At 28.6% G+C, this 25656-nt stretch overlaps 2 protein-coding genes across 2 annotated transcripts in view; one reads left to right on the top strand and one right to left on the bottom strand.

The window, feature by feature from the left end:
• Positions 1-210, top strand: part of por (Protein-serine O-palmitoleoyltransferase por) — a 40726-nt gene extending 40516 nt beyond the window's left edge. Inside the window, exon 13 of the mRNA XM_067263294.1 lies at positions 31-210. Within this exon, the coding sequence (XP_067119395.1) occupies positions 31-129 (99 nt within the window). The 3' untranslated portion in view covers positions 130-210. The remainder of the gene's footprint in view (positions 1-30) is intronic.
• Positions 211-719: 509 nt separating this feature from the next.
• On the bottom strand, positions 720-24283 carry LOC136969200 (mannan-binding lectin serine protease 1-like). The gene is made up of 14 exons (XM_067263296.1): positions 23814-24283; positions 22866-22936; positions 16673-16847; positions 16424-16599; positions 16142-16345; positions 15902-16063; positions 12427-12630; positions 12163-12321; positions 10899-11085; positions 9160-9362; positions 8670-8954; positions 8200-8306; positions 3946-4419; positions 720-1038 (listed from the first exon to the last, which is right to left on the bottom strand). Exons 1-14 carry the CDS (start codon positions 23969-23971, stop codon positions 820-822), a joined length of 2784 nt encoding a protein of 927 aa, XP_067119397.1. The 5' UTR covers positions 23972-24283; the 3' UTR covers positions 720-819.
• Positions 24284-25656: the final 1373 nt, after the last annotated feature.

Raw genomic sequence — 25656 nt, 5'->3', positions numbered from 1 at the left:
TTTTATTATATTATAAACTATTATTTTCAGGGTTATAATATGAAGCATACATTGTATAAGTGGGCCAATTTGAACTTTGCAAGTCATTGGGTGGCTTTTGCTACTTACATTTTCAACATTTTAGTATAAATACTTTTTATTAACACAAATAATTGATTACATCTATTAATATGTCTAGATTCTAATTTTTTTCAGAATAAATAAATATAATTATTTTAATTAGCTGCTTAAAACAATTTATCATATTTGATAAAAAAAGAATCTTCAACAATATGAAGAACTGACACATGTTTTTATCAATATTACATTACATTACAATGTAATAAAATTGTATTATATATCTTTTATATAGAATTATTAAATTATAGATTTTTCTATAACTTTGTTTAGTGTTTTATTTATAATATCTACAATTTTAAATAACATTCTTTTTGTATTTAAAAAAATGGTAAAAGTGTCAAATGAAATAAATTATTTGAGATGATAATTATTTAAAACGTTTTTTCATATAAACAATCAGTTTATGCATTATTTTGAATTTTAGTTTTGTTTCTGTTTAGCATTCAAATCATTTCAGGCTAAGAAAATCTATAAGTAAGTTTATATAAATTTAATACATACAAATTAGAATTATGAATTATTGTTTTTCCTCACAATTAGTTAAGGTGAAGAACATATACAGTATGTATGAAACTTTAGTAAATTTTTGTTCCTTCAAGTAAATTATTCTATTAATACTTGAAATAATTGAAGTTCACTAATGATATAAAATTTTGTTTTTACAGTGGAATGAATACAGAATTAATTAAGAACTGCATATTATAAATTAATAATTCCTTTAATCCAAGGATGATAATTATCCACTTTTGTGTAAAAACCATATTTTCCCTTTCTTCCACATCCTTCACCCCAACTGACTATACCAATTAGGTACCACATTCCTTGATGTTCTGTAATAAATGGTCCACCACTGTCTCCTTTACAAGCATCTCCAATTATTTCTTCAGCATATCCAGCACAAAACATATTCCTGGTTGTCTAAATAATAATAAAGAAAAATTAGAAATTTAATTAATTTAAAATAACAAAATTAATATCCTATTTTTGCATATAGTATTTAGTAAAAAAACATCAAGAATATTGATAGTTTAAGTTTAATATTTTTTTATCATCTCATTTATATAGATCATTTTTAGGGCAATGGAAAGAATAGTTTGAAGTAAGTGTTCAAATCATTAACCATAAATGGAACAAGGAAAATAAAATGAACTACATCTAAAATAACATTTTATCTTATAACATTTAAGTGGACTACAGCTTCAATGAATTTGACTATATAAACTTCAAAGATTTAGAAAGAAATTTTAGATCTTTCTGCATTCAAAGCAGGCACCTTGTAGTTTCTATTTACATATATTGCTTTGTCTATCATTGTGGAATATGCAGAAAACATTACATTTCTGATCATCTTTGGAAAAAAAGTTAAGGTTATCAGTATTCATATAATCTCCAGAAAAAGTTTCTGCTAGTGTACTATATATAAGCAGTATTCACTCCTGTGATTACTCAAGGCAAGCTCCTGAGTTCTTGTTCCCAAAATTATTCCTTATTAATAGTAAGACTCAACACTTTTTAAATTGGCAATTGCAGATATTAATACCTGAAATTGAAAGACTAATCAATAATTTGATCATCAGTATCTAATGTTTTAGATAAGGAAGATCCACATTGTAGACAAAGAACCAACAAACATTGTCAATTTTTAATCAATCTCCATATGAAGAGTTCGAAAAACTACTTTATTGGAGTTAACATATTTATTCTCAAGTGTTTTCAACCCATTTAGGCCATGTTTAAGGAAATGTATTACTAAAGAACAGCTTTTAGAACACAAAATTATTGAATATAATATAACATTTAAAAAACACTGATAGTCTGAAGAAGCCAACTTTATGAATTCTCCTGTTAGTGTCTATGAATGGAATTGAATTTCTAACAACTTTTATACAAAGATTTCTTATGTTACTAGGAGACTTTGCCACCTGCTTGCCACATGGGTTTGCTCACTTGTTCATCAATTCCCAGTCCTACAGTTCATTTTTTGGCAACAAAAAATGTCATGATTTTAAGCTGAATATTTTATATAATCTGTTAAGTAAAAATAAAAACAAAATGATTAGTCTGTGGTTCTTAGATAATTACAGAAGTTACAATGAACTGAAGCAAAGCTGGACGAGATTAGAGATGTGAGGAATATGAAATATACAGGAAAGATAACAATATCATATTTCTTGTACATTCATAACAAGGATTCAGGAGCTTGTCTTTGTACCTTTGTGTTAAGGCAATGTAGATAAAGAAAAAGGAAATACAGTTTTGGATTTATATAATTTTGATATCATAAGCAAAAATAAAAGAACATTAAATTATAAATTTTATTTATACAAATATGTATGTGTTTTTGACACAATTAAACAGTTTTAAGAGTAATTTTGTGTAAATTTGTTTCATTAGGGTATGCTAGGAAAAAAATTTTTTTAAGTTGTCGGCTTCAGACTTCAAATTTTAAGTAATGTTTCAAACGTTAGGTGGTAATGTCCATATTCACAACCACCAAAGACCAAGAGTTAGTGTTAGAAGTTAACCAATTACCATTCATTTTACTTTTAGTATGTGAATGCTTATTGGTTAACTTCTAACTCTTGATCCTTGGTTGTGAATGTGTGTTCCAAGAACTGTATTTTAGTAGCAAGTTCTCCAAAGATAGACATAAAATTCTCAATTACATTTGGACTGATTATTGAAGTCAGAAATCAACATTCAACAATAGAGTAGGTTTCTTTGTGGATATGGTGAATATCTGTAAAAACACTACTTCATTGTTCGGAAGATATAATCCAAATTAAGTTTAGGATAACAGGATAATGATAAAAGACTTTTTCCTGGCTTAGCCTTGACTTTGTCTATTTTGTCTGCATATAGGAACTGATCAAAATACATGGAAGATTAGCTTCAAAATGAAAACACTCAATGGAATATTCAATAGAATATTTGCAGGATATTCTAGAAAGACAATATACAGATTGATACAACATTGAGTTAAAGACTGTACAATTTATAAAATGCTGCTACCAGTAGCATTGATTATTCAGCTTATTCTTAACACAAATTACACAATATGTATTTTTAATGGGTAGAATTTGGCAAAGCTGAGCTGATTTGGGATGTGTTGCATCAAAACTCATTTTTGAAATTAAATTACATCTTTAATGATAATGGATACATATTTATTCTATTAAAATGAGAGCATTCGAATAAAAACTACTCGAGCATTAAGCAACTGAACTATAAACAATTTTTAATAAGATAATTATTAAAAGTAATAAAGGATAATATTTTAAAATTATACAAATAATGAGAATCATTTCTAGCAAAACATACATAGTGGAGTCCTGATAATTTGAAATAGATGGGAAGATTTGACTGAGACTACCTTGAATTAAAAAGAACTCTGAATATGGACCAGAGCTGATAATTAAAATCCTGAGCTCAGCTCATTTGGTAGAACTGTATCAATAGATTATCTTATACTCATTTTTTTACTGTTTCTTTAAAAACCTTTTATATTTAAAGTAATAATACATTTATGTTTGTTAAAAAATTTCAATAATATAACTTAAGTAATCAGATGAATAGTTTATTTTTAAATAAATCTTAACTCTTTTCCAAGTCTTATGTATCTAAGTTATATTAAATTGTTAATACTATCTCTAAATTTTAATTTTTACTTTAGAGAAATGATTGTAATAAACTGTATTGCATAATTTTGTTAAATTATCACTTTGCCAATAGCAACTAAATATTATTAATTGTTATTTAAGTGAAGTTACAATGATTAGGTCAATCAATGGAATTTAGTTTAAAAAAATACTATAAAAAACTTACACGATATTTTGTGGATTGACGACAAACATTCCAATTTACAATTGGCATTCGAAGTTCTTGCAGAAATCTTGGCTGAGCTCCACCTTCTTTTAATTGGCCCCATCCTGTTACAGTGCCCATGTATAAAGATTTTTCAAAAAACACATCATTTACAAATTGTTGATCTCCTAAGCATATAGGACTTATATAATCAGTAAACTGAATAGTATGTATCAGCTGAATAAGAGCAATATCATTATTATGAATTCTTCTATCATATCCTGGATGAATAACATAACTCTGAATTCCAGTTATAAATTCTTCTTCTTCTGAATTATACTGATCATGTTTACCCAACTTTATGAGAATTTTGTCTTTATCAATTGGCTGTTTTATACCTTTTATATAAAAACAGTGAGCAGCTGTTACTACCCATCTTTCATTCAGTAAACTTCCACCACAAAATGTCTTACGAACTGGATCCCATAAAATTACCTATAAAATATTAAAAAGTATACATCAAGTATTTTTTTTTAATAATCGGAATTATTTAATCCTTAATAAATTAATAAACTTAATATTTAAAATTTGAGAGTGAATGTAACCAAGTATTTTAAGACTTTAATAAGTTTTTGAGTTTTGCCGTCTGTTGCCTTCTGTATATTAAGTGATGATAATGAACTCTGCCAAATATTTCTCAGTAAATAAAAATCAATTTAATAATTGCCATTTAATGATTTGAAAGATTGCATGTGGGAGTTGTGGGCTTTTGTGAATAATAAGTGTGATGTCTTATTTTGTTTAATTCCTTCAATTTCCATCTATTAAAGATGAAGATGACAGAGGAAATGGTCTCATTTTAATCCATTATTGCTAATTTAAGGATACTGCCACCTCTGTCTATGATTGAAAGTGATTTGTGCATGTATGTAGTTTTTAAAAATTATAAATTGTGTAAATGATTATATCTTATTTATCAGGTTTTTATTATAGCATATTGACTTCTTTGTTTCATACTATATACTTATATATGAGAGTGTGCTGAAAAGTTCACTCAGATGCACAATGCAAGAGAGCAAAAGCCAATCCATAAGGGATACAGGGAAAGGGGGCCATTACTAGAATGCACATGCTTTGATAGTTCATTACAACCATTAGTTTACTTTCTTTGGCAATTTGAATTTGTAATATGTCAAGACTGCAATTCAGCAAATGTTGGGAGGGTCATAAACTTGTTCCGGGAAAGGAGCAAAGGAGATTCACTCAGATTCTGCCAACTCTAGACGAAGACTGCCCTTCCCTCACATTTCTGAACCAACTACTCTTACAAGGGGAGGGCACGACCTGGGAAATTCACTTTGGGATGAGACTTGGTATATAGATAGTACTCCTTTAGGATGTTCAATCCTCAAAACAAGAAAGTGCAATGGCCAGCCAATTTTAAGAAAAAGGCCTTTAAAAATTCAAGCTCAGCTTATGTACTAATAAGTTTCGCTAGGTCAGTCAGCAGCTGCTGAGTAGTTCAGTCGACATCGTTCTTGGCTACTGCCAAGTCGTTCAGGGTTCAAATCTCGGTCTCAATTAGTATTTTTTTTTTTTTCTAAAAATTTTTTAAAATAAGTATTTTGAATATATATAAATATTAAAATTTTATTATAATAAATAATTTCATTTAAAAAAATGTTTAACACATATTACGTCATTTTAAATACAATACAAAATAATAATACAAAATAATTAATAATAATAGTTATAAATAATTAGTTATGGAACAACAATTTTCATTTATTATTCTATTGTATCAAATTTTTCGAAGGTTACTACTCTTATTAATTCTCACCACTTAAAAGTAAAAAGTATAAAACATGTCTTTTATATTAATCCTTTACTTCCATTTTAACAAAAATAAACAACTAAAATGTTTCCATTTCCAACAGTATTATATAAATGAGATCCAATTTAACACTTCAGTGTGAAAAGTATCACATTTTCAACAGCAAAACAAGATTTTTCTCAAGGTCATAAAAATGTGCATGGACTTATGGACTGACCTGATATTTGGAGTGTCAGTTTACTTTTGGATTTCGAAGAGATCATAGTGTTTCGTAATATATCACACCATAACACAAATAGTTTCAATATTTTACAGTAAAATGTCTGTGAATGAAGATACTATCAGTTTACCAACAGTTGATGATGATGATTATTAATATACTTATTAATTATTTTGTATTATTATAATTAAAATGACATGTAATATATGTTAAACATTTTTTTAAATGAAATTATTTATTATAATAAAATTTTAATATTTATATATATTCAAAATACTTATTTTAAAAAATTTTTAGAAAAAAAAAAAATACTAATCGAAACCGAGATTTGAACCCTGAACAACTTGGCGGTAGCCAAGAACGATGTCAACTGAACTACTCAGCAGCTGCTGACCTAGCGAAACTTATTAGTACATAAGCTGAGCTCGAATTTTTAAAGGCCTTTTTCTTAAAATTGGCTGGCCATTGCGCTTTCTTGTTTTGAGGTTTGAACATCCTAAAGGAGTACTACCTATATACCAAGTCTCATCCCAAAGTGAATTTCCCAGGTCGTGCCCTCCCCTTGTTAGTTTATTTTGCTGGTCCTGTAATATTAATAACGTATGACACAGTTCTAAAAAGGTTGAGAACAGCTGCTGCAGAGTGAAAAATCCAGATTTACTCTCTTCTATTTATGTGGTTATGTAGCAACTATTGGTTGAATATTAGTAGACATAGCTGCATGGATGATGACCAATAGGTGCAATTTTATTGGTTATCATCCATGATAACCTTAACATGGATACCTGTCTAAAATGAAATGATCACTATAACATTGCTGTTCTGTAGGGACAAGGATTATTAAGTCCAGGATAACAATGCATGATGATACATCACAGCCACCATCCTGGCTTGGTAGGAGAGAAAGATTCAATGAATACCGGCCCAGAATTCTTTCAGTTCTATTGAACATTTGTTAGATAAACAGAAGCAGCAAGTGAGGACAGGCAAAACATATCTTATGTCACTCCCTGAACTGTTGAACATGTTCTAGGGAGAGTAGAAGAATATACTATTTCTTATATTGCATGAACTGTCAAAAGTTATCTAGGAGAGTTGTGTCTGGAATAGTAGCAACAATATATTCTGATAAAAGGAATTAATTTTGTAGTGTACAGTAGGGATGTCCAATTACTTTTTGGTAGATGATAAAAAACAAAATTATAAATATACTAACTTACATTAAATTATTTATGTTGTTCTTTTAAAAGTAATTAAGCTCTTCAAAATGAGCAAGAAGGACTTGAAAATGCTTGGGCTTTAAATATTTTTAAATGTTACTGAAGTACTTTTAACATAATTTATTTTTCATATTGCATAAAATTTCAGTTTAATCTTACAAGCTCTATCTTAACAGTTCATTACAGGTTTGTTATTTTCTTTATTTTCATTGTCCTGTTTTTGTACAATATCACTGTTATCTACTGCATATTAAACAATAGGCACCTATGCAATTCTCAATAGGAAGTACTATATAAACTTATTCATCACATTATTGCTTATAGATATATCTTATTAACTATTTGTTAGTAAAGTAATGCAGTTTTTAGTATTTAATATCTTCTTAAAATTACAAGTTGATAAATGTCTTTTTGTATTATTAGCAAGGACTATGAACAAGTTATAATACTCTCTGTGAGAAATAATTGAAAAGAAGAAAAATTTTCCAATATTTGAATCATTTTAAGGAGTACATTAGGTTTGGATAACAGAATATAGCTATATTTCAATTATAAAAGATTTCTAACTGATAATTAATGTAAACTTTCATGAAGAATCTGAACTGGCAAATATGTTAAGGCAATGGAGTGCAAACTATGGCTCCTGGACCAAATCTAGTCCACAAACATATTTGATATATCACTTATACATGATAGGAATAGATATACTTTTTTATATATTTAGAATATACAAAATATTTATGACCTACCTACTTATGGTTTATGCATAATTTGGCCTGCCAATCAGAAAGTTTTGGCATTACTGCATTAAGACACTGTTTCTACTCTGCCATATTGTGAGTTTGAATTCCACTTTGGTCATGGATATTTGTTGGATTTTAATTTGAATTATTGTTTGAAATATGTTTTAAAGCCAGTAAAAAGTGGCATTTCACATAAAACTAAACTAAATATATTATTTATTATTATATAATGATATTAAAATGATGGTAAATTCATACCTGCCAGGGATGAGCTCCTTTTTTTGCTTCATGACCACCTACAACTTTATCAAGATCAACCTGAGGTTTCCTTTTATCTGGTTGTCCAATTTTAGGTCTTCCACAAACTGAAATAGAAATTTACACATATGTATACACACACACACATATATATATATATATATATATATTATTATATATTATATATAATATATACAGTATTTAATTATATATATATGCATTTGAAATATTTTTAGACAGAATGTAGAGAATCTTAAATTTAGTATTTCTTGTAAAATTGACTTTCATATCTCCTATAAGCTGAAAGAATGAACATTTTAAAATAAATTTTGAATTATTTTGAAAGTTTTTTCACTTCTATTTGATAAATATGTAAAAAATAAATAAAGTATAAAGAAATAGAAGTATTAAAACAAACTTGATTTTTTGATATTATAATACTGTATCTAATATAAAATTAATAAACCTACCACTATCAATATTAATTTTTCTTGAAATATAAACATAAGCTGATGCTTGATTTTGACATCCAGTATTTTTATCTTCAATAATACATGTATATACACCACTTAGTTTTGAAGTTGCATTATTTATTAAAAGAAATCCATTTTTTACTGGCTGATAATGTTCAGAGTGAATAATTAATTCTCCATTTCTTTTCCAAGTAACCTTCATTGTTGGTCTTGACGGAGAACATTGAACAAAATCAAAATCGCCTTCTCGTATTGTTATATTTTTAGGTTTATGTTTAAAATCTGAAAACAAAATTATATTTTTTTATTAATAATTATGGAATAACCTTATATATTCATGTTAGCTGTATTCTCTCACTTAAACTTGAGTCATATCAAATAATAAATTATTAGTTCAAATATTAACTATTATTATTTATTCTGAATAGAATATATATATTGTAATTAATTAATTGTAAATAAATAATTTAATATAATTCAGGATTACTTATGTTGCAGTCGTTGGTTTGCAATTGCATTTCGACTGATGTATTTACATAATACATCACACCATCAGGAGTAACAGCTGCACATGTATAAAGGCCTTTTAAATTTGTAGACATTGAATGAATCCAGAGTATTGTTCCATTGTTTAATATACTAACGTTTGGTATTGGTGTACTTCCTCCTAAGAATTGACCATCTTTCATCCTATATGAATATTATAAAAAATTATTATTTTATAATATTTTTTAGTCTAAATATTAAGACTAAATTATTTAACATTTAGTATTTATACTAGTTTAATATAATCTTGACTTATATTTTAAAGATTTTTGATATAGCTGTAAAAGTCAGTATATATATATATATCAATTGAGGGTCCGTCTCACTTTATGATTGATTCAACATATAACCAAATCATGTGACAATAAGTTGAAAATTTGTTGACTGACTCATGTATTATCACAACTTTTTTTACAGATTTCTTTGTTAATAAATCATAAAGTGAAGACCATAATTGTAAGCATTTTTGTAATGAAGTGGTATAATTTTTTTGTTAAAATAAGAATATCACAATACTTAAATATTTACTTCATATATTTCTCATATAAATATTTAGCTATCTTCAGCTTAAGTTATCAACTAAAAGTTCATAAATAAATAAATAAATCCCTTGCTATAAAAAGTATGGTTTCACTTGTTAACATTATTTTAGTATATTATGGCTTACAAATTTAAATTGCATGATGCAATGCAATTTAAAAGTAACCAATATTTGTAAAAACCATGTTTTGTCTAAAATCTATATACAGAAATCTTTAAAAAAGTATATGATTTTACCTCACTAACACAGGTTGAGTTCCAAATTGCACAAAGAAAATATTGTCTTACAGCTAATTACAGTACATGAAAGTGTAAAATCATATTTACACTATGGGATTTTCCATAAATTACATAATGCTATTTTTATACTTTCCAACTACTATCCAAACCCCTGTTATCCTCTGTAATGCTGTTGACATACCCACCCCCAAAATTATGTAATGAATATCCTCAATCAACTTCCTTAATTGTACTAAGGAATAATATACAGCATTGGGTACTAAACATTATTAATTATTATTAATTACATGTGTAAAGTACGAAGCAGTGTGACAAACAATACAATTTGCTGTGGAAAACTTTTTTGGATATATCAGATAATGTAAGTAATAGCCAAGTCTGAGAAGTTGCCACCATTTGGAAAAAACTACCAGTAGCTTAATCCCTACATATTTAAGGACAACAGTCAATTTAAAGACCTAGCATTACATAACATTTTTAGTAAAACACCCTCATCCCCTTGTAACATATCATAACGATTAACTACATATTCACCCATACACATCTGTGTTATGTAATTTATGGACAGCTATCATTTATTAAATGTGCAAGAGCACCAGGCCTAAAACAATCCAAAAGTAAATAAATAAATCCCAAAAATCTCCTTCAGAGCAAGGTAAGCACTGAAAAACAATATGTCAGCAAAGTGCCACAAAATGAAGCATTATAAAGCAGGGTATGCCTATAATCTTAATTGTCTAAATGCTTTTCATTATATAAAAAATAAATTATGGTACAAAAAAGTAAATTTGGATGTTTTCAAAGCTACTTTAAAATAATAATTTTGATTTAAATATTAAATTAACAATTTAGTAATTTTGTTGCTTAAATTATTAAAAAATTTATAATTCTCGTTCTTACCACCGTATTTTTGCCGTCTGATCTTTTGGCTTGCAGAATAAAGTGCCGGATTGTCCTATTATTATTGTTGTGTTTTGTGGAATTTCAGAAAATACTTCCGGAGAAGGTTTATCTTGTAAATTATTTTTCAGTTTTGGTGGTTTTGTTGGAATATGATCTTCCAAATGTAAATCTTCATCAGTCATTTCTAAAAATGTTATTTAAAAATGTTTTTATTATTTTGTTGATAGTGTTGCTACACAATATTTCAGTAAATATAAAATAGAAAGATAAATTTTTAAATTTAAACCCATCACTTTTTTGTATTACTCAGTTAAGTGTGTATATATATATATAGAATGTATAAGTGTCTTGCTAATAGATTTTTGGGAAAAATAATTGTAAAGTATAACAACATATGTTAAATTAGAGTATTGATAATTGAGATTACTTACTTCAAGCAGATAATATTGATTATTTAATAAGAATTCTGGAAGGTTAAGTATGATCATTTGTGATCAAAAAGAGAATTATTGAATGTAAGAACAGAAATAAAAGAATTAGATAATTTCACCATGCAGAATAGCCACAAAGTGCTTACGCATTGCTAATTTGACAATTGAAAATCATTAGAACAATCTTTAACTGTTATATGACATAATTGAGAAATTTTCTTTTATAATATCCCAAACTGTCACATATCTATATCCATTGAATTTGTGAAATATTCTCTAACAAGAAGACTCAGGTGAATCTGACGAATAAGAACTGTGTCCACTTTGTATGTTCTCAGGTTTATATCTTGAATGCGAGTAAAACTGGATGCATTAAGTAAAAGTAAATTATTACACATTTGCATGCAATAACACTTATTGTATATAGAGACTTCTGAAAATATTCTTATAATTGATCGATTTAACATATTACAATTAAAATTTTAGTCTGACATTTCAGAAAACTAACATACAAAATAAGGTCAATTATTTATTATCCTTTGATCTTATTGAGCTCCATATAAATGTGTAAAGTTATATTAAGTTGTTGTTATATGCTGAGACAGATTTGAATCTCCAAGCGTTAATAAATATTTACTCTGATCTTTTTAAGGCCAAATTTTTGTTGAAAATTTGTACCTAATGAAGTTTTATTCCCATATTTAAATTAATATTAAACTAATATCAATTTGTTATAATTAAATAATTAAAAATTATATATATTTATTAATAATAAATATATTTTATCTGTTTTAATTCAGACAGGAAATTTATGAATATTCCATACTAACTAAAATCTTCTCCTTTTCTGTGAATCCAATACTGTAGTTCGAATCCTGAAAATTCTGCAAAATTGTCTGTTGTGAACTCAATCAAAACATTATTTTCGGTAGAAGTTAAGTTATTACTTTCATTTAATCTTCCACAAAATAATCCTAAGGATGATGAATCTAAAATATTAATAGTAATACTTAAATATAAAAAATTTTGTATTTGTTCAAAGCTTTCTCGAAAAAAGTATTATCAGTTATATTTTATTAAATATAAGAACATACTTTGAGTTAGTCCATCTTTTATTTCTAATTTATCATAAGAACAGTTTTCATCTATTTCCATTGTAAGATCATCAATTATTATTGTTACTACAAAATTTTCAGGTGCCGCAATTTTGATTTTGCATTTTGCATTTCTTGGATAATTATGTGGATAATAAGGACTTGAAATTGTACCATTCATTTTTGACTTCTTCCATTTACAACCTGAAAGAATAAAATCATAATTTTTCATTAACTAAAATTGAATATAAAATTATTAATATGCATTTATTATTCAGTCATAAACAGTAGCTGTTTACTATGAGGGTGGCATTTTGTGGTCCGAATTGCATGAATTGTGGAATTTTTGTGTTTAAATCATAACTACAGATTACATGAGAGAGAAAGGAAAAAACCCTTTATCTAAACAATGTGGCACAAAATGTAAACGAGTTCTGAGATGACTCCAACATGTGTTAAACGATCTGTCAATGTCAAACCAACAGGTACTCTGGCTCAAGCACTCATAAATGGTCAATCTAGGAAAACGGAGAAAGATTTGATGGATAGAAAAACACCACATATGATTGTTAGAGTTCCAAGATGACAGAAATCACAAACAACAGACTAAATTATGAGCACGAGTCTTATGGTTTTATCAACAATCTCTGAGCATAGTCGACAAAAAGGTGTTGAATAGATACCTCAAATCAGACCTTTCATGTGAGTTGGTCTCAGTTTTCATCTGGAAACAAAGGAGAGACCAATCGGGAAGAGAAGACTGGGACAAGGGGCCAATTGGAAATACGAATAGTGGGAGAAAAACTATAAAATTTGGAAATTCAAGGTGAAAGGACAGTCTTCCTCTGGATTAAGCTCAAAGTCGTGCTCTCTATATTGTGTTGATTGTCACCGACAACTTAGGACATCACAGCATCTCTGATCATCTGCATCATCCATCGATCCCATCTTGTCCACCCCAGGGCTACGACTGAGGCCGAAGTTCAAATAAATGGCTTTTTCTTTTGTAAAACACTTGTCATCATTTGCCTCTCCACCACAGCAAACATGTGAACTTCCCTTAGGTTCATCCTAATGCGGGATTAACTGATTCCCCCTAAAAGACAGCATTCTCACACTGGTGCTGAGGAGTGGGTTTTCAAGTCCCCTATCTCCACCAGGTTGGCTACCTTACAATTTAAAGGTGAATACTCAAATACATTCCTCCCACTCATTGCAAATACATATTTACATATCCAATGATGCGTGCACACATACATAACAATTGTATCTCTTCAGGTGTCTGTTTTATATGAAGACCTTTGTAGTACCTTGTAGTGTGTCATAAATATCATTCTTTAGAAGTGAATAGCAGTTTTGATAAATATATAAATGTTTAAAATTAACTTTGAATATTACATATGCTGAAAACTGGTGAAAAACACAATTATTTATTCATAGGTTAAAAATAGCAGTATTTTTAAAAGTTATGTTGCATTGATTTTATTAAATATCTTTAGTTTTTTTTTTCTGTGTACAAAATACACCTTACATTTACATTTTGTTCTTAAATAACTTTAAATGCCCATTAGTTTAACTTTTATAACTATGTTAATTTATAAGCTATTAAAAATATACTTTAAACATTACTGAAAGTTTATTACTTTCTGCTTTATTGGAGGTCTTGCAGCTTATTATAAGTCCCAAGTACTTTCAGGCATTTTAGCCCATCATCAGGGTATAAACCTTAGAATTTTGCAAACCAGAGTTAAAAACCTTAATTATTAATTACTGAAAATGTTTTAAGTTATTAACTCATATATAAAATTTAAGATGTTTTATATAAATTCTATATACTTCAAATTAAAGATCATAAAAAGTATAAAGGTGTTTACAGAAGTAATTTTGGATATACTTTAGGATTTCTTATGCAAAATATAATATTTCCAGCTGTCATGATCATATATATCCATAACAGAGACAGAAATCAACATGGCATTTAAATTTAATAAAAAGGAATTAGAATGTATTAGAATGTTACAATTATGGATAGAAATTTAAAAAGTTTGTAAACTCCTTATGGCGTTATGAAAAAAAAATTGCATTAGAAGACTCTTGTCTCATCCAATATATTAGCGAGGTTGCGGCCGAAGTTTTCAATGCGAAAACGTGAACGTCAGACGTTTAGCACCGCCTTCCTGTAAACCTACAAGTTTGAGAATGGCATTTGGAATGTCAGTGGAATCACGCTCAACGTTCCAAATCTCATTGTTAAACTTCTAGGCTTGCAGGAAGGTGGCGCTAAATGTCCGACGTTCACGTTTTCGCATTGAAAACTTTGGCTGCAACCTTGCTATTTATTGAATTCTGCCCCAATGGGTTATAACTCCTGTTTGATCTCTGCAAAATCACACAGATGAAAAAATTGAATAATAGCATCAGTCAAAGAGTATATAGAAGACACTTGTTCACCATTAAAGTTTTCTATCAATAATATTAAAAGGTTATTGATAAATTTTCAGAAAATTATATAATAATGGCAATTATATTTAATTTGAATGTATTTTGTATGATATATATTAAAATTTGTGGAAAAACTCAAAAGAACTTTTGACTTAATAAATGTATTTATTATATTTCTTCACAAATAAGAGCATGCTCTCGTATGTGAAAATTGCTTGTCTTTTGCATTTTCGAAACATGTTTGCTTTCATTTATAAAAGCATACCTCATATACAAGTTATCCTACAAGAGCATGCATGCTCATGCTAACTTATTTTGGCTTATAAGATTTCTACACTGCTGTGCCAATGATTTAACTTGCATTAGATGTACTGATACAGTAATTATTCAGTGACATCTCTATAGTAATCATTATTAAAAATAAAAAGCTAAAGTAAAAAAATGCTTTAATGTAATACTATAAATATAATTTTAAAAATAGCAAGTTTTTAGGTACTTTGCAAAATATATTGCCCTATCTATAAAAGTATTCTATTGTATGCATGTGTAAAATTATACATCCACCAAAGCTGAATTATCGGGCTAGAGTCGACTATAATAAATAAATAATTAATATGACAATTTGGCACTAGAGCTTGGCGTTAGGCGCCATCTCTTACTAAACTTAATAATTATAATTTAATTAAATAAATAATTTTAATAATTTGGAACTGGAGGAAAAGAAATCGGCCCGAAGCGGGACTCGAACCCGCAACTTCTGCTATCCGTGCAGACACATTCGAGTCCCGCTTCAGGCTGATTTCTTTTCCTCCAGTTCCAAATTATTAAAATTATTTATTTAATTAAATTATAATTATTAAGTTTAGTAAGAGATGGCGCCTAACGCCAAGCTCTAGTGCCAAATTGTCATATTAATTATTTATTTATTATAGCCGACTCTAGCCCGATAATTCGGCTTTGGTGGATGTATAGCTTTGTAACGGGTTAGTCGTTATTTATTTATGTGTAAAATTATATGCAGAGGAAAACTTACCTCCTATTTCCTCATTATCTTTTAAAATAGATTTATATTTAGCACTGAATCCATGATAATTCAATAGATGATCAGAATGAAAATGTATCAACATTGTATTATTTGTTGATATTACTGTATTATTTTCTGGATTTGAACAAAAGTGACCAATAAGAGGATCATCTGCATAAAAGAAAATATATTAAAATATATTAAAGTACAAAATATTCCAATGAATATTTAATCTAAATATTTATCAACCTGCAGTCATTCCATCATATACAGCAACAAAATCGTAACTACAATTTGTATCATATTCCAATTCAAGAACATCAAACTCTAAATGCACCGAAAATTCAGGTTTTACCATAATTTGAGTCCAACAATCTGTTTTATCGGGGTAATTGTCTGGATAGAGTGGACTAGTTAAAACTCCTTCGTTTTCTTTTAATATTGCTCGACAATCTGAAAATAAAACAAAATTAATTTTCTACTGTAAATACCGATTTAACCATTAAGGTTAAATATAAAATACTTTCTTACTTGATGAAATCTCTGGAAAATATTCCAATAAGAACCCATTATCTGTATAACTGGCATCAGTATGGAAAAAAATAGTAACTTTTGTTGTATTTGTATTAATTATTTTAACTTTATGATTGCCACAGATTCGTTCTAATAGATTTTGCTTATCATCAAAAATATCTATGTAATCATATCTAGCATTTAAAATATTTGAATTAGTAATGAATTAAGAAATATTTCATTTTTATAAATGTATAATAAACGTACTCGCAGTTTTCTGTTTCTTCGATAGCAACTTCAATCAGTTTTAAAACAATTTTGTGATCTGTGGAAATTAGTTGCCATTGGCAATCCACATTTTCTGGATAATGCTTTGGATAACCTGGACTTAAGAGTTTTCCTCCGGTGCCACTTACTGTAATGTTTTCGGAACATTCTTGATCTTTGAAAATTAATGTAACAACATTAAAAATATAAATTTGAAGTATATACGAAATTAAATAAATATAAAAAGTAAAACAAAATTACATTATAGGTGTAATTATGAATTACCATTATTTATGAATCTGATTTACTTAATTATTGTTTAAATTAGAAATTATTATTTATTATTAGATTTCATAGATTGATGAGAAGCAATAACTTAAAATTTATTTTTATGTGATGATATATTTAAGCACTACACGTAAAACCAATATCTTGCTGGGTATTGGTTCTATGTTTAGTGCTTATTTATGTATACCCAGTTTTGAGTAGTTGAGTAATATTTTATTTTGGTCCTAAAAAGTTGATATGTTTTTAAGAAGAAAAACATTTCTTTATCAAATAATAAAATTTGTTACATAAAAAAAAAATCAAATAATTTCATAAAATTATATAAGTTTGAAATAAATACAGTAGAGTCTCGTACAATGCAGGGGATTCGTTATGCATTATAGGATATCGTGTTATCGAAACCTGCATTATCACATGATTTATGAAAGTTTAAACCTTGGCCTATAAGTTGAAGAGAAAAAAACGTATACCTCTGAACGACAAAATTCAAGGGTTGTTGCTTGCTTTATTTGCGCATTGTATGGAACTCTACTGTAAATATGGTGAGTAATAGCAGGATGAAAAAACAACTACACTAAATAAATTATTGAAATTGTATGTTTGTTGAGATGAAATGTTCAATTTGGTTTGTGTTCATTAGTTCAGATATGATGATAAAGTATTCTTTTTTAAGATCCAAATGTCTTACCTCGTAAACATATGACTTTTAAAACTTATTTAGCATATTTTTTGTCTCGATTATAAACATGTAATCACTAATTAATAATATAGGATGATAGTTATTCAATACATGTTTAATTTTTATAGCACTTTTATGAAACAAGAAAAGGTTTTTAAAAATTAACAAATTTTTATGGATAGTGATATAAAGCCAAATGATTGCCAGATTACACTGGGCTACATTACGTCAGCAGTTGCTGTTTGAGTCCACTTTGGCTGATCTTTTTTTTCCAGACCTTCTAAACTAATTAAAACATTAACTTAATTATAATTATTAAATTCATTAAGAGATGGTATCCAATGCTTGCTCTAGGCCAAATTACCTGAAATTTAATTAGTAGTTAGTAGCAATTATATATTTCGATGTAATCTGGCAATCATTTGGCTTTAATCTAAAAAGATATTTATATTTGGATAGTATTGTAGACTAGAAAAAGAAAAATGTATTGAATCCAGTTAGATTTTTTTATGAAAAAGAAATTTTATTAAATTATTCAAATTAACAAAATAAAGCATGTATACTAGACTCTTGTTAATCTGACCATTCACTACACAGAGGGGGAGTGCCAGATTACTTAGTGTGTACAGGCATAAAGGCAATGAATAACAAGACCTGTCACCCTTTGGTACCAATTCTTTTTGGAGGCAAGTATGGCATGTTGACTGCACAAGGAAATGAAATCCATGTAAACATGAAAACAGGATTGTCAAGGAAGCCTATCGAGTAGGGACAAGATAATTCAAGTTCCACTCATCAGAACACATTTTCCAGAAAAAGTCGGTTAGCCTGAGTCACCCAGGACAAGTTGAGACAGGTATGCCAACTGAGGCAGACCCCAGGAGAACTACCGACTCAGCTCCTGATTGGTTGGTCAATGGATCTGAGTTCAAGGAGTCATAAGGTGTTCTTTCTGACAGACCACAAATTCAGAAATTTACTAGCGTATGTGATATGACTAACATTTTCATGGAAATAAAAGCACATAGATGATCACACTGGGGAGTATGCCAGATTAGCAAAAAGAGTGTACTATATTTACTTCAGTACAAAATAAATCACATTAAATATTCAAATTTGATATCAAATTCAATAAAAATCATTGTGTATTTTGGAAATCATTATGTTTTGAAATGAAGTGTGCAAATTTTTATTGGCATGAATCACACACAATGAAGAATCTTTAAACTCCAGTAAAACGAAATTTTAATGAAAACGTTCACTTTCACTAAAATTTGTATTACTGGAGTTTAAAGGTCGATCAGTTAATTCTTGCCGACTTTGCTCAGCAAGAATTAACTGATAAATGCACAAAGTGTGGAAGAAGTTATGACTGAAGGTATCCAAGAATTCTCAACAAGAGCCTATCACTGTATCATTAGGTTGACCAAATTTAATTAATTTAATCGATACAACAGGACTAAGAGATGTAGACGAGCAGGATATTGAGGATTTACTGCAGGTTTCTGGTGAGAGCCTTGCCAACAACAACCTTCAAGAACTGGCAGAACAAGGAATTTGTGTAGAACTGGAAAATAGAGATTCTGGAAACAAAGAATCCAAAACATTTCTCTACAGATACCCTTAGTAAAAGTTTGGTAATGATAACCGAAATCGTTGATCAAATTGTAGCGAATGATCCAGATTTCAAAAGGAGTGCAAAAGTAAAACAAGGCATTTTGGATGCAATCTTCTGCTACCAACATTTGCTTTAAAAAAGTGACAAATTAATCTTCACGACTTTATTGCAAAAAAAAACAAGAATTTCAGGAAAGTCAGGACTTTCAACACAAAAAATGAACTTTACATTTCTGAGTGCATATGTTTGTGTGTTATTTAACATATATTGTTATACGAATTAATATAAAAATAACTTAAAACCACTTAAGATAAAATTTGTTTATTTTTGGTCGCATGTTCCCCTGTCCCTATTTACTGTATGTTAAAGTGACCTTGTTTAACGCTGTTTCGTGTAGCACTCTGTCGTCTAGGAATGCATCCTTCACATTAAGCGGAGTCTTACTGTACTAATGGGAAATATACCCAAAGATGCTTTAACAAGAGCTTTTATTGAGAAGATTTAATTTATTATATATTCATTAATTATTTTACTTTATTAATTTACAAAACAAATTTTCAAGTAAAAATATATTATCAGTTTGTAATGATATTAACAGATAATTTTTCTGGAATTCTTTTTAGACAGTTTCAAAATGACCAATGATATGAAATGAGATCATTTGATGCCAGTTGGGATTATGTATTCAGAATTGTAAAAGAAGAATGTGAAAACATTTTAATACTATTTGACAACAATTCATATCATTTACACCACTTAATATATTTTACTTATTTGAAATAAATGATTACAGATGACTTTATTCCTTAATATCATTTCCTCTAACTGGCGTCAATTTGTATCATTCCATATTGTATATTATTGGAAAATGATTTTGAATAATACAGATACGACTACAGTAGACCCCCCCTATAACACGGGTTCATATAACACAGATTCGTATAACACGGCAAAAAAATTGCGATCGTGTTCATATAACACGCTAAAAGAGACTCGTATAACATGGTAAAACGTCATGGCCAACTCATGTCGAGACAGGATTGGTCGATTCTGGACTAACAGTGGACGAGCAGCCAAACTACTTGCCGCCATCCAGCGCCAGGCATATATATATGGAGAGTTTAGGCGGGAAAGTATTGATAAATTTTTATACAGTTCTTGTGAAAAAAACATTTACAATATTATTCAACGGCCATAAAAATTATATTTCTAATAATCTAATAATGATGTCTCCAAAGTTCAGTGAATTCTTCGCAGAAAGAATAACTTATCAGGAAACATGCGCCCGCTGTTCAATGAGCCGCTTCGTGACAAAAACAAGCTTAGGCAATGGCGTCTTCAAACGGTGCACAGTCGGTAAGTAATCCTACAATTTTTGTTTATAGCATAGTTTATATGGATTATTCCCAAAAAATTATACGTGTTTTGGAAATTAGTCAAGTCAACTTAGTCTAGAATCGATCAATTTTATGGAAGAAAACCTTTCAAACAGTCGTAGCCCCTAAACTGCACACGTGCCGGACTGTGATTGGCTCATGTATTTAAGTGACTCATACAACACGGATTCATATAACACGGAACGTATCTACCGTGTTATGGGGGGTCTACTGTATTAATTAATTAGAGAAATTATTTCTACATTGTTTACATTTTAATAAATTTTAAATATGCTAATAATTTCTAATTAACTTGTTGAATTTTTATTAACTTGTGATAAAATACAATACAAAATTATGATTTTTGTAGCATATTCTTAATAATTCAAAATTAAGATATAATTAATAACTATTCTGAATTGTAATCTTCTTAAATTTAATAAAATAATTATCATTTTAATTATTATACACGAAATTATCAAATCATTTTGAATATTATCTTTGCTCTTAATAATTAACACTTTTCGTATATTATTTTCCTAATTGGCATCAACTTTCTTTTAACATGTTTACAGAGAGACAATGTGTAAAAATAAGTACCAGAGTTATTTCATTTGATTCTTTAGAATTTGCTGTAGCATTTAATAAGGTATTGTTTCCAGTTTGCCAGCTTGCAGATGTAAATTTTTCTTTGAGTAGGGATGTTTAAAATATGACAATTACAATGGGATTCTTTTTTTGGAGTGTTGCAGTCTATTGACTATTTTAATATTTTCTTGTTGTGCCCATATCCAATTCCATTTCCTTTGTTGCTTCTATAGTTTGGGAAACCACTGTGATTTGAATAACAAATTATTATTTGTCAGTAATGCATCCTGGCCCAGTTGCCTGTGAGAAAAAAAAAATGACTTTTTGGGAATGCTTAGAAAGAGTTTTAGGAGACTTACAGTTGAAGGGACCAGAGAATCTTATCAAAAGAGAAAGTGGAAAGAGCTCAAAGTGACCCATAGAGAGTGATGAGAGAAACCTGTGGAAACTCAGAAGTTTGGAGTAATTGGAAATGGGAAGGAAGACAAGACATTGGCTTGTGAGTCATAAACAAAAGTTATAAATGAGAAATTTTTTGTTTTGAACATCAACAGAACACAAATAGCCAATGCCGACTGTGCTGCACCACAATGTGTTAAACTCATCATCCTATTGCATGTAATTTTTTTAACATCTTATGTATGTACGGTACATAGTATTATGTTATATGTCACACACACCTTATATCTCTGAGAACCAACAAGTATTGCTTTAACAAATGTTTATGATATAATAAATTATTTTATAGCAAATGTTATGTTATAATAATTCTTCATTCTTTTGTTTGTTATTGTTCTAATAAAAATTCTTTGTAATACCAGCAGGTTCTTGTGCATTCCATTAAGTTGACACAAATGAAGCATATTCCTTTTTTTTCTGTATTTGTTCCCAAATGTAGAAATCCCATTGTATATATGGGCTTTCCCAGAGTGCTCTAAAGTCACTAGTGTACTATTATTTAAATAAATAAAAAAATCTCTCATCTTATGTACGCTGTCATATTTTTGAGTGTCAATTAAAAAATGATTGAATGAACTCAGATTATACTGAAGTTATATAAATAATTTTATCTCTATTGCACTACTAAATTAATGTGGTAAAATGATTCCCATCTTATTAAGATCCAATTTTAGATAATTTTACAGACTATTTCAGAAAATAACAGCTGCTACATCTGTTGGAAGAATGACAGCTTTTCTCAACTCATAGGTAGAAATTAGAGGAACTTAGATACTTCATAAACAAATAATAAAATGTTGCAAAAAGCAAAAAGTTTCACTGAATACAGTTTTAAGTCAGAATATAGGCTACTTATTGAAGTTCAAGTTTTAGTTTTATTAGGCATGTAAAGATGATAAAATATTTAAATCCACAAATAATTATGTTATTTAATTTTTTCTTATAATTAAAAATTAATATTAGAAAAAATGAAGTTGAAATTATCAATTGATTTATAATTCCTGACTCCTTGATGTTTAATAAGTTTAGATTTTTAAGAATGTTGCTTTTAATAAATAACACTTAATCTCTTGTTCTGGCCTTGATCTCAATAGAAATAAAAACAGATTTTTATAATTAGGATTAGATTAAGTAAAAATATAAGTGACTTTTAATACTAAATAGTACCTTAAAATGACATCATACCTGTTTGTCTTTTGAATCTCTCTTTCCTATTGATAGGAATTGTAGGTGATTGATTTACCTTATCTTGTTTCCTTATTAAAAAAAAAAGTAAATATTTTATTTATTAAGCCATTTTGTTTATGTAATATGAAAAAATTATATATACTGTATATATATAAAAACTCAAAAATTAATAGCTATTCATATATTTTCATAAATCTAGGCTATACTGTGTTTCAGAAAATGTTTATAGTTATTATCCAATTAATGATTTTACAAATGATAAATATCTAAATTCATATAAACAATTTTCTTATTCTAAGAAAAATACAGTCAATACAATATTTGTGGCATTAATAAGATATTTTTAAGAAATTTTAATTGCCCAGTCTTATTATTCTGTTCCACTACACAAATCTCTGTTAATATTTATTCTGAAAGGTAAATTTCCCCTCCAGGTTTCTTCAATTTCTTATTGAAACTTATTGCATTTTTCTCTAAATAAGAAACGTGTTTATGAATTTAATACTTATCATTAGCAAAAATCAGTATAATTTCTGATTATAAATAGTAACACTGGCATACTGTATATACTTGCCAGTGTGAATATTGTATACATTTTTTTAATACTGTTTACGAATATTTAATAATTAAAACTTCTTTGTTTGTTTTTGAAACCGTGTTTTACTGTTTTATTGAGTGCTGAACACAAGATTGTGTTATTAATTAAACACTTGGCTTTTTTCCCATCTTTATTCAGTTGACTGAAGTTCAACTGAATAAAGATGGGAAAAAAGCCAAGTGTGTAATAACACGATCTTGTGTTCAACACTCGAATTAAAACTTCTGTTTTCAAATTCTTATGTACAGTATATACAACGCGAAGAATTTTTAAAACAATATTTAAATACCTGTTCATTAATTTAAATAGAAATTATTATGTAAGTTCTTGTCAAAATTACACCTTACCTGTCGACATTCGACTTATGCGTCGTTAGTAGGAGGAGGAAAGTTGTTGACACAAATAAAATAAAGAGCGCAATGGATAGGAAAATAGCTTTACTTTTGACTTCGCCCATCGTTTCCAACTGCGAAACGAAAGCATTTGTTTTGACCCCGAGGGTCATTCTTTGTGAAATTCCTTATCTTCGGGTTCCTATAAACTTTTCGATTAGCAGATAATTGACGTCATTTTTTTCATGTAAATAAGTTCTTCGAAATTTCAACTTGTAAAAGGAAATGTGAACCAGTTCGAACAACCAATCCTTGACCTTAACTTTCTGCATTTTATTCTTATTTTCCTGCTTTTTCGTCGATTTATATAGACATTTATTAAAATTAGGATGCAGGTAATTGAAGCTAAATTGTCATTAAATTATAATTTTTCTCGAAAGCGCTCTGTTGTAACAGCACGTAATTAGGATTTTGTTTTGCCGGAAGTGTTTTTAATAGGTTAAATGAGTTTATAAATTCTGGATTTACCACCTATAACGTCAAGATTATTGTGTAATTTAACGTGGAATTAACACAAGTTCGTAAGAATTAATACAATTCTGACGAAATGGCCTATATTCGAGACTAAAATAATGCGCTGTTGTTAGTAACCACTAAACCTGTAGTTTAGTATAGTCGTGCTGTATAATATAATATAAAAATACTGTGTATATAGTAAAACCTATTTAAAACGGAAAAAATTCTTCGGAACAGAACAGAACAATTTTCTATGTTAAAAACAACCTGTTCGAAGCGGAAACCTGCAAAACCGGAAAACATATTCGGTTCCGGGGCGATTCCGGTTTACGCAGGTATAAGCTTATATTTGAAGTTATATATATAAGTTCCTTTATATTAACATTTTCTAGGTTTCATTTCTGAAATTCCGATGCACGAATTAGCTTAATACTTTTAAATTGAATCAGTGTCGTTTCAGATTTCTGCCATTATTTATTAAATCTGAATTTTTTCGTATTAATAAAAAAAAACAGTCTTAAGATTTTATTTTCTGCTAGTAAAATTAACTTAATTGCAGGAATAGGATGTAGGGCCTCTAAGTTTTCTCTGTAATCTGGGAAAAATCCCTATCTCCCCCCTCCGGACGACCCCGCTAACAGCCTCAGGTTGAGAGGAGGATGCAATTTGTTTTGAATGTTTTTTTTTTTTTAGAAACATTTTCTTAATCTCCTTTAACATCAGTTTCTCCTCAATGAAGAATTGTTGATGATGGGCATTTTGGCTTGCATTTTATTGATGATAAAAGTGAATTCGTGATGATTTTTATTATGGAAACAGAACTGTTTTGGTCTCGTTCACTTATTGATTGACAGAATGCTGAAATTAACTGCAAAAATTAAACATATTTGTTTAAGTGCGCGTTAGATTCTTTGATTGCTAAGACACAAATCTATTACTGTATGTAGGCTATAAATAATAGAAACTTCCATGACGCATAACTACTTTAGATAGCTCAGGAACATTTAACATAATTATAAAAAAAAAAGAAACTGCTGTGGAGAACTTACCAAACAGGAACACAGCTGATTGGTTATGTAGGCTTCATTACATAAAAATTTACATAACTAATCGTTCCTGTATGATAAGTTCTTCATAGAACATCTAGGCTTACATCCCAAGATCTAAATAGAGAGAACAAGAAGCAATCGATTACTGTATAAAAAACTATTGCAGTCCTAGCTTGTGTGATGTAGTTGACATTGTTACTGATATATGATAGATAAGAATAAATGTTTGTAATCAAAGTGAAACTATCGTTAAATTTGTCCTTCTTAAATACACGAGAAAGCTATTCTGAAAT

Source organism: Centruroides vittatus, unplaced genomic scaffold (assembly GCF_030686945.1).
Source record: "Centruroides vittatus isolate TY-2023 unplaced genomic scaffold, ASM3068694v2 contig_1758, whole genome shotgun sequence".
NCBI lineage: Eukaryota > Metazoa > Arthropoda > Arachnida > Scorpiones > Buthidae > Centruroides > Centruroides vittatus.
Note: the sequence above shows the minus strand (reverse complement) of the source record. Positions and strands in the feature narration are given on the sequence as shown.

Excerpts from the sequence above, each read along its gene's own strand:
- LOC136969200 (XM_067263296.1), bottom strand. The coding sequence starts at position 23,971 with ATGACCCTCGGGGTCAAAACAAATGCTTTCGTTTCGCAGTTGGAAACG. Across the intron at positions 22,937-23,813 it reads CATAAGTCGAATGTCGACAG|GAAACAAGATAAGGTAAATC; the intron begins GTAAGGTGTAAT and ends TTTTTTAATAAG. Across the intron at positions 8,307-8,669 it reads AAAAATTAATATTGATAGTG|TTTGTGGAAGACCTAAAATT; the intron begins GTAGGTTTATTA and ends TTTCTATTTCAG.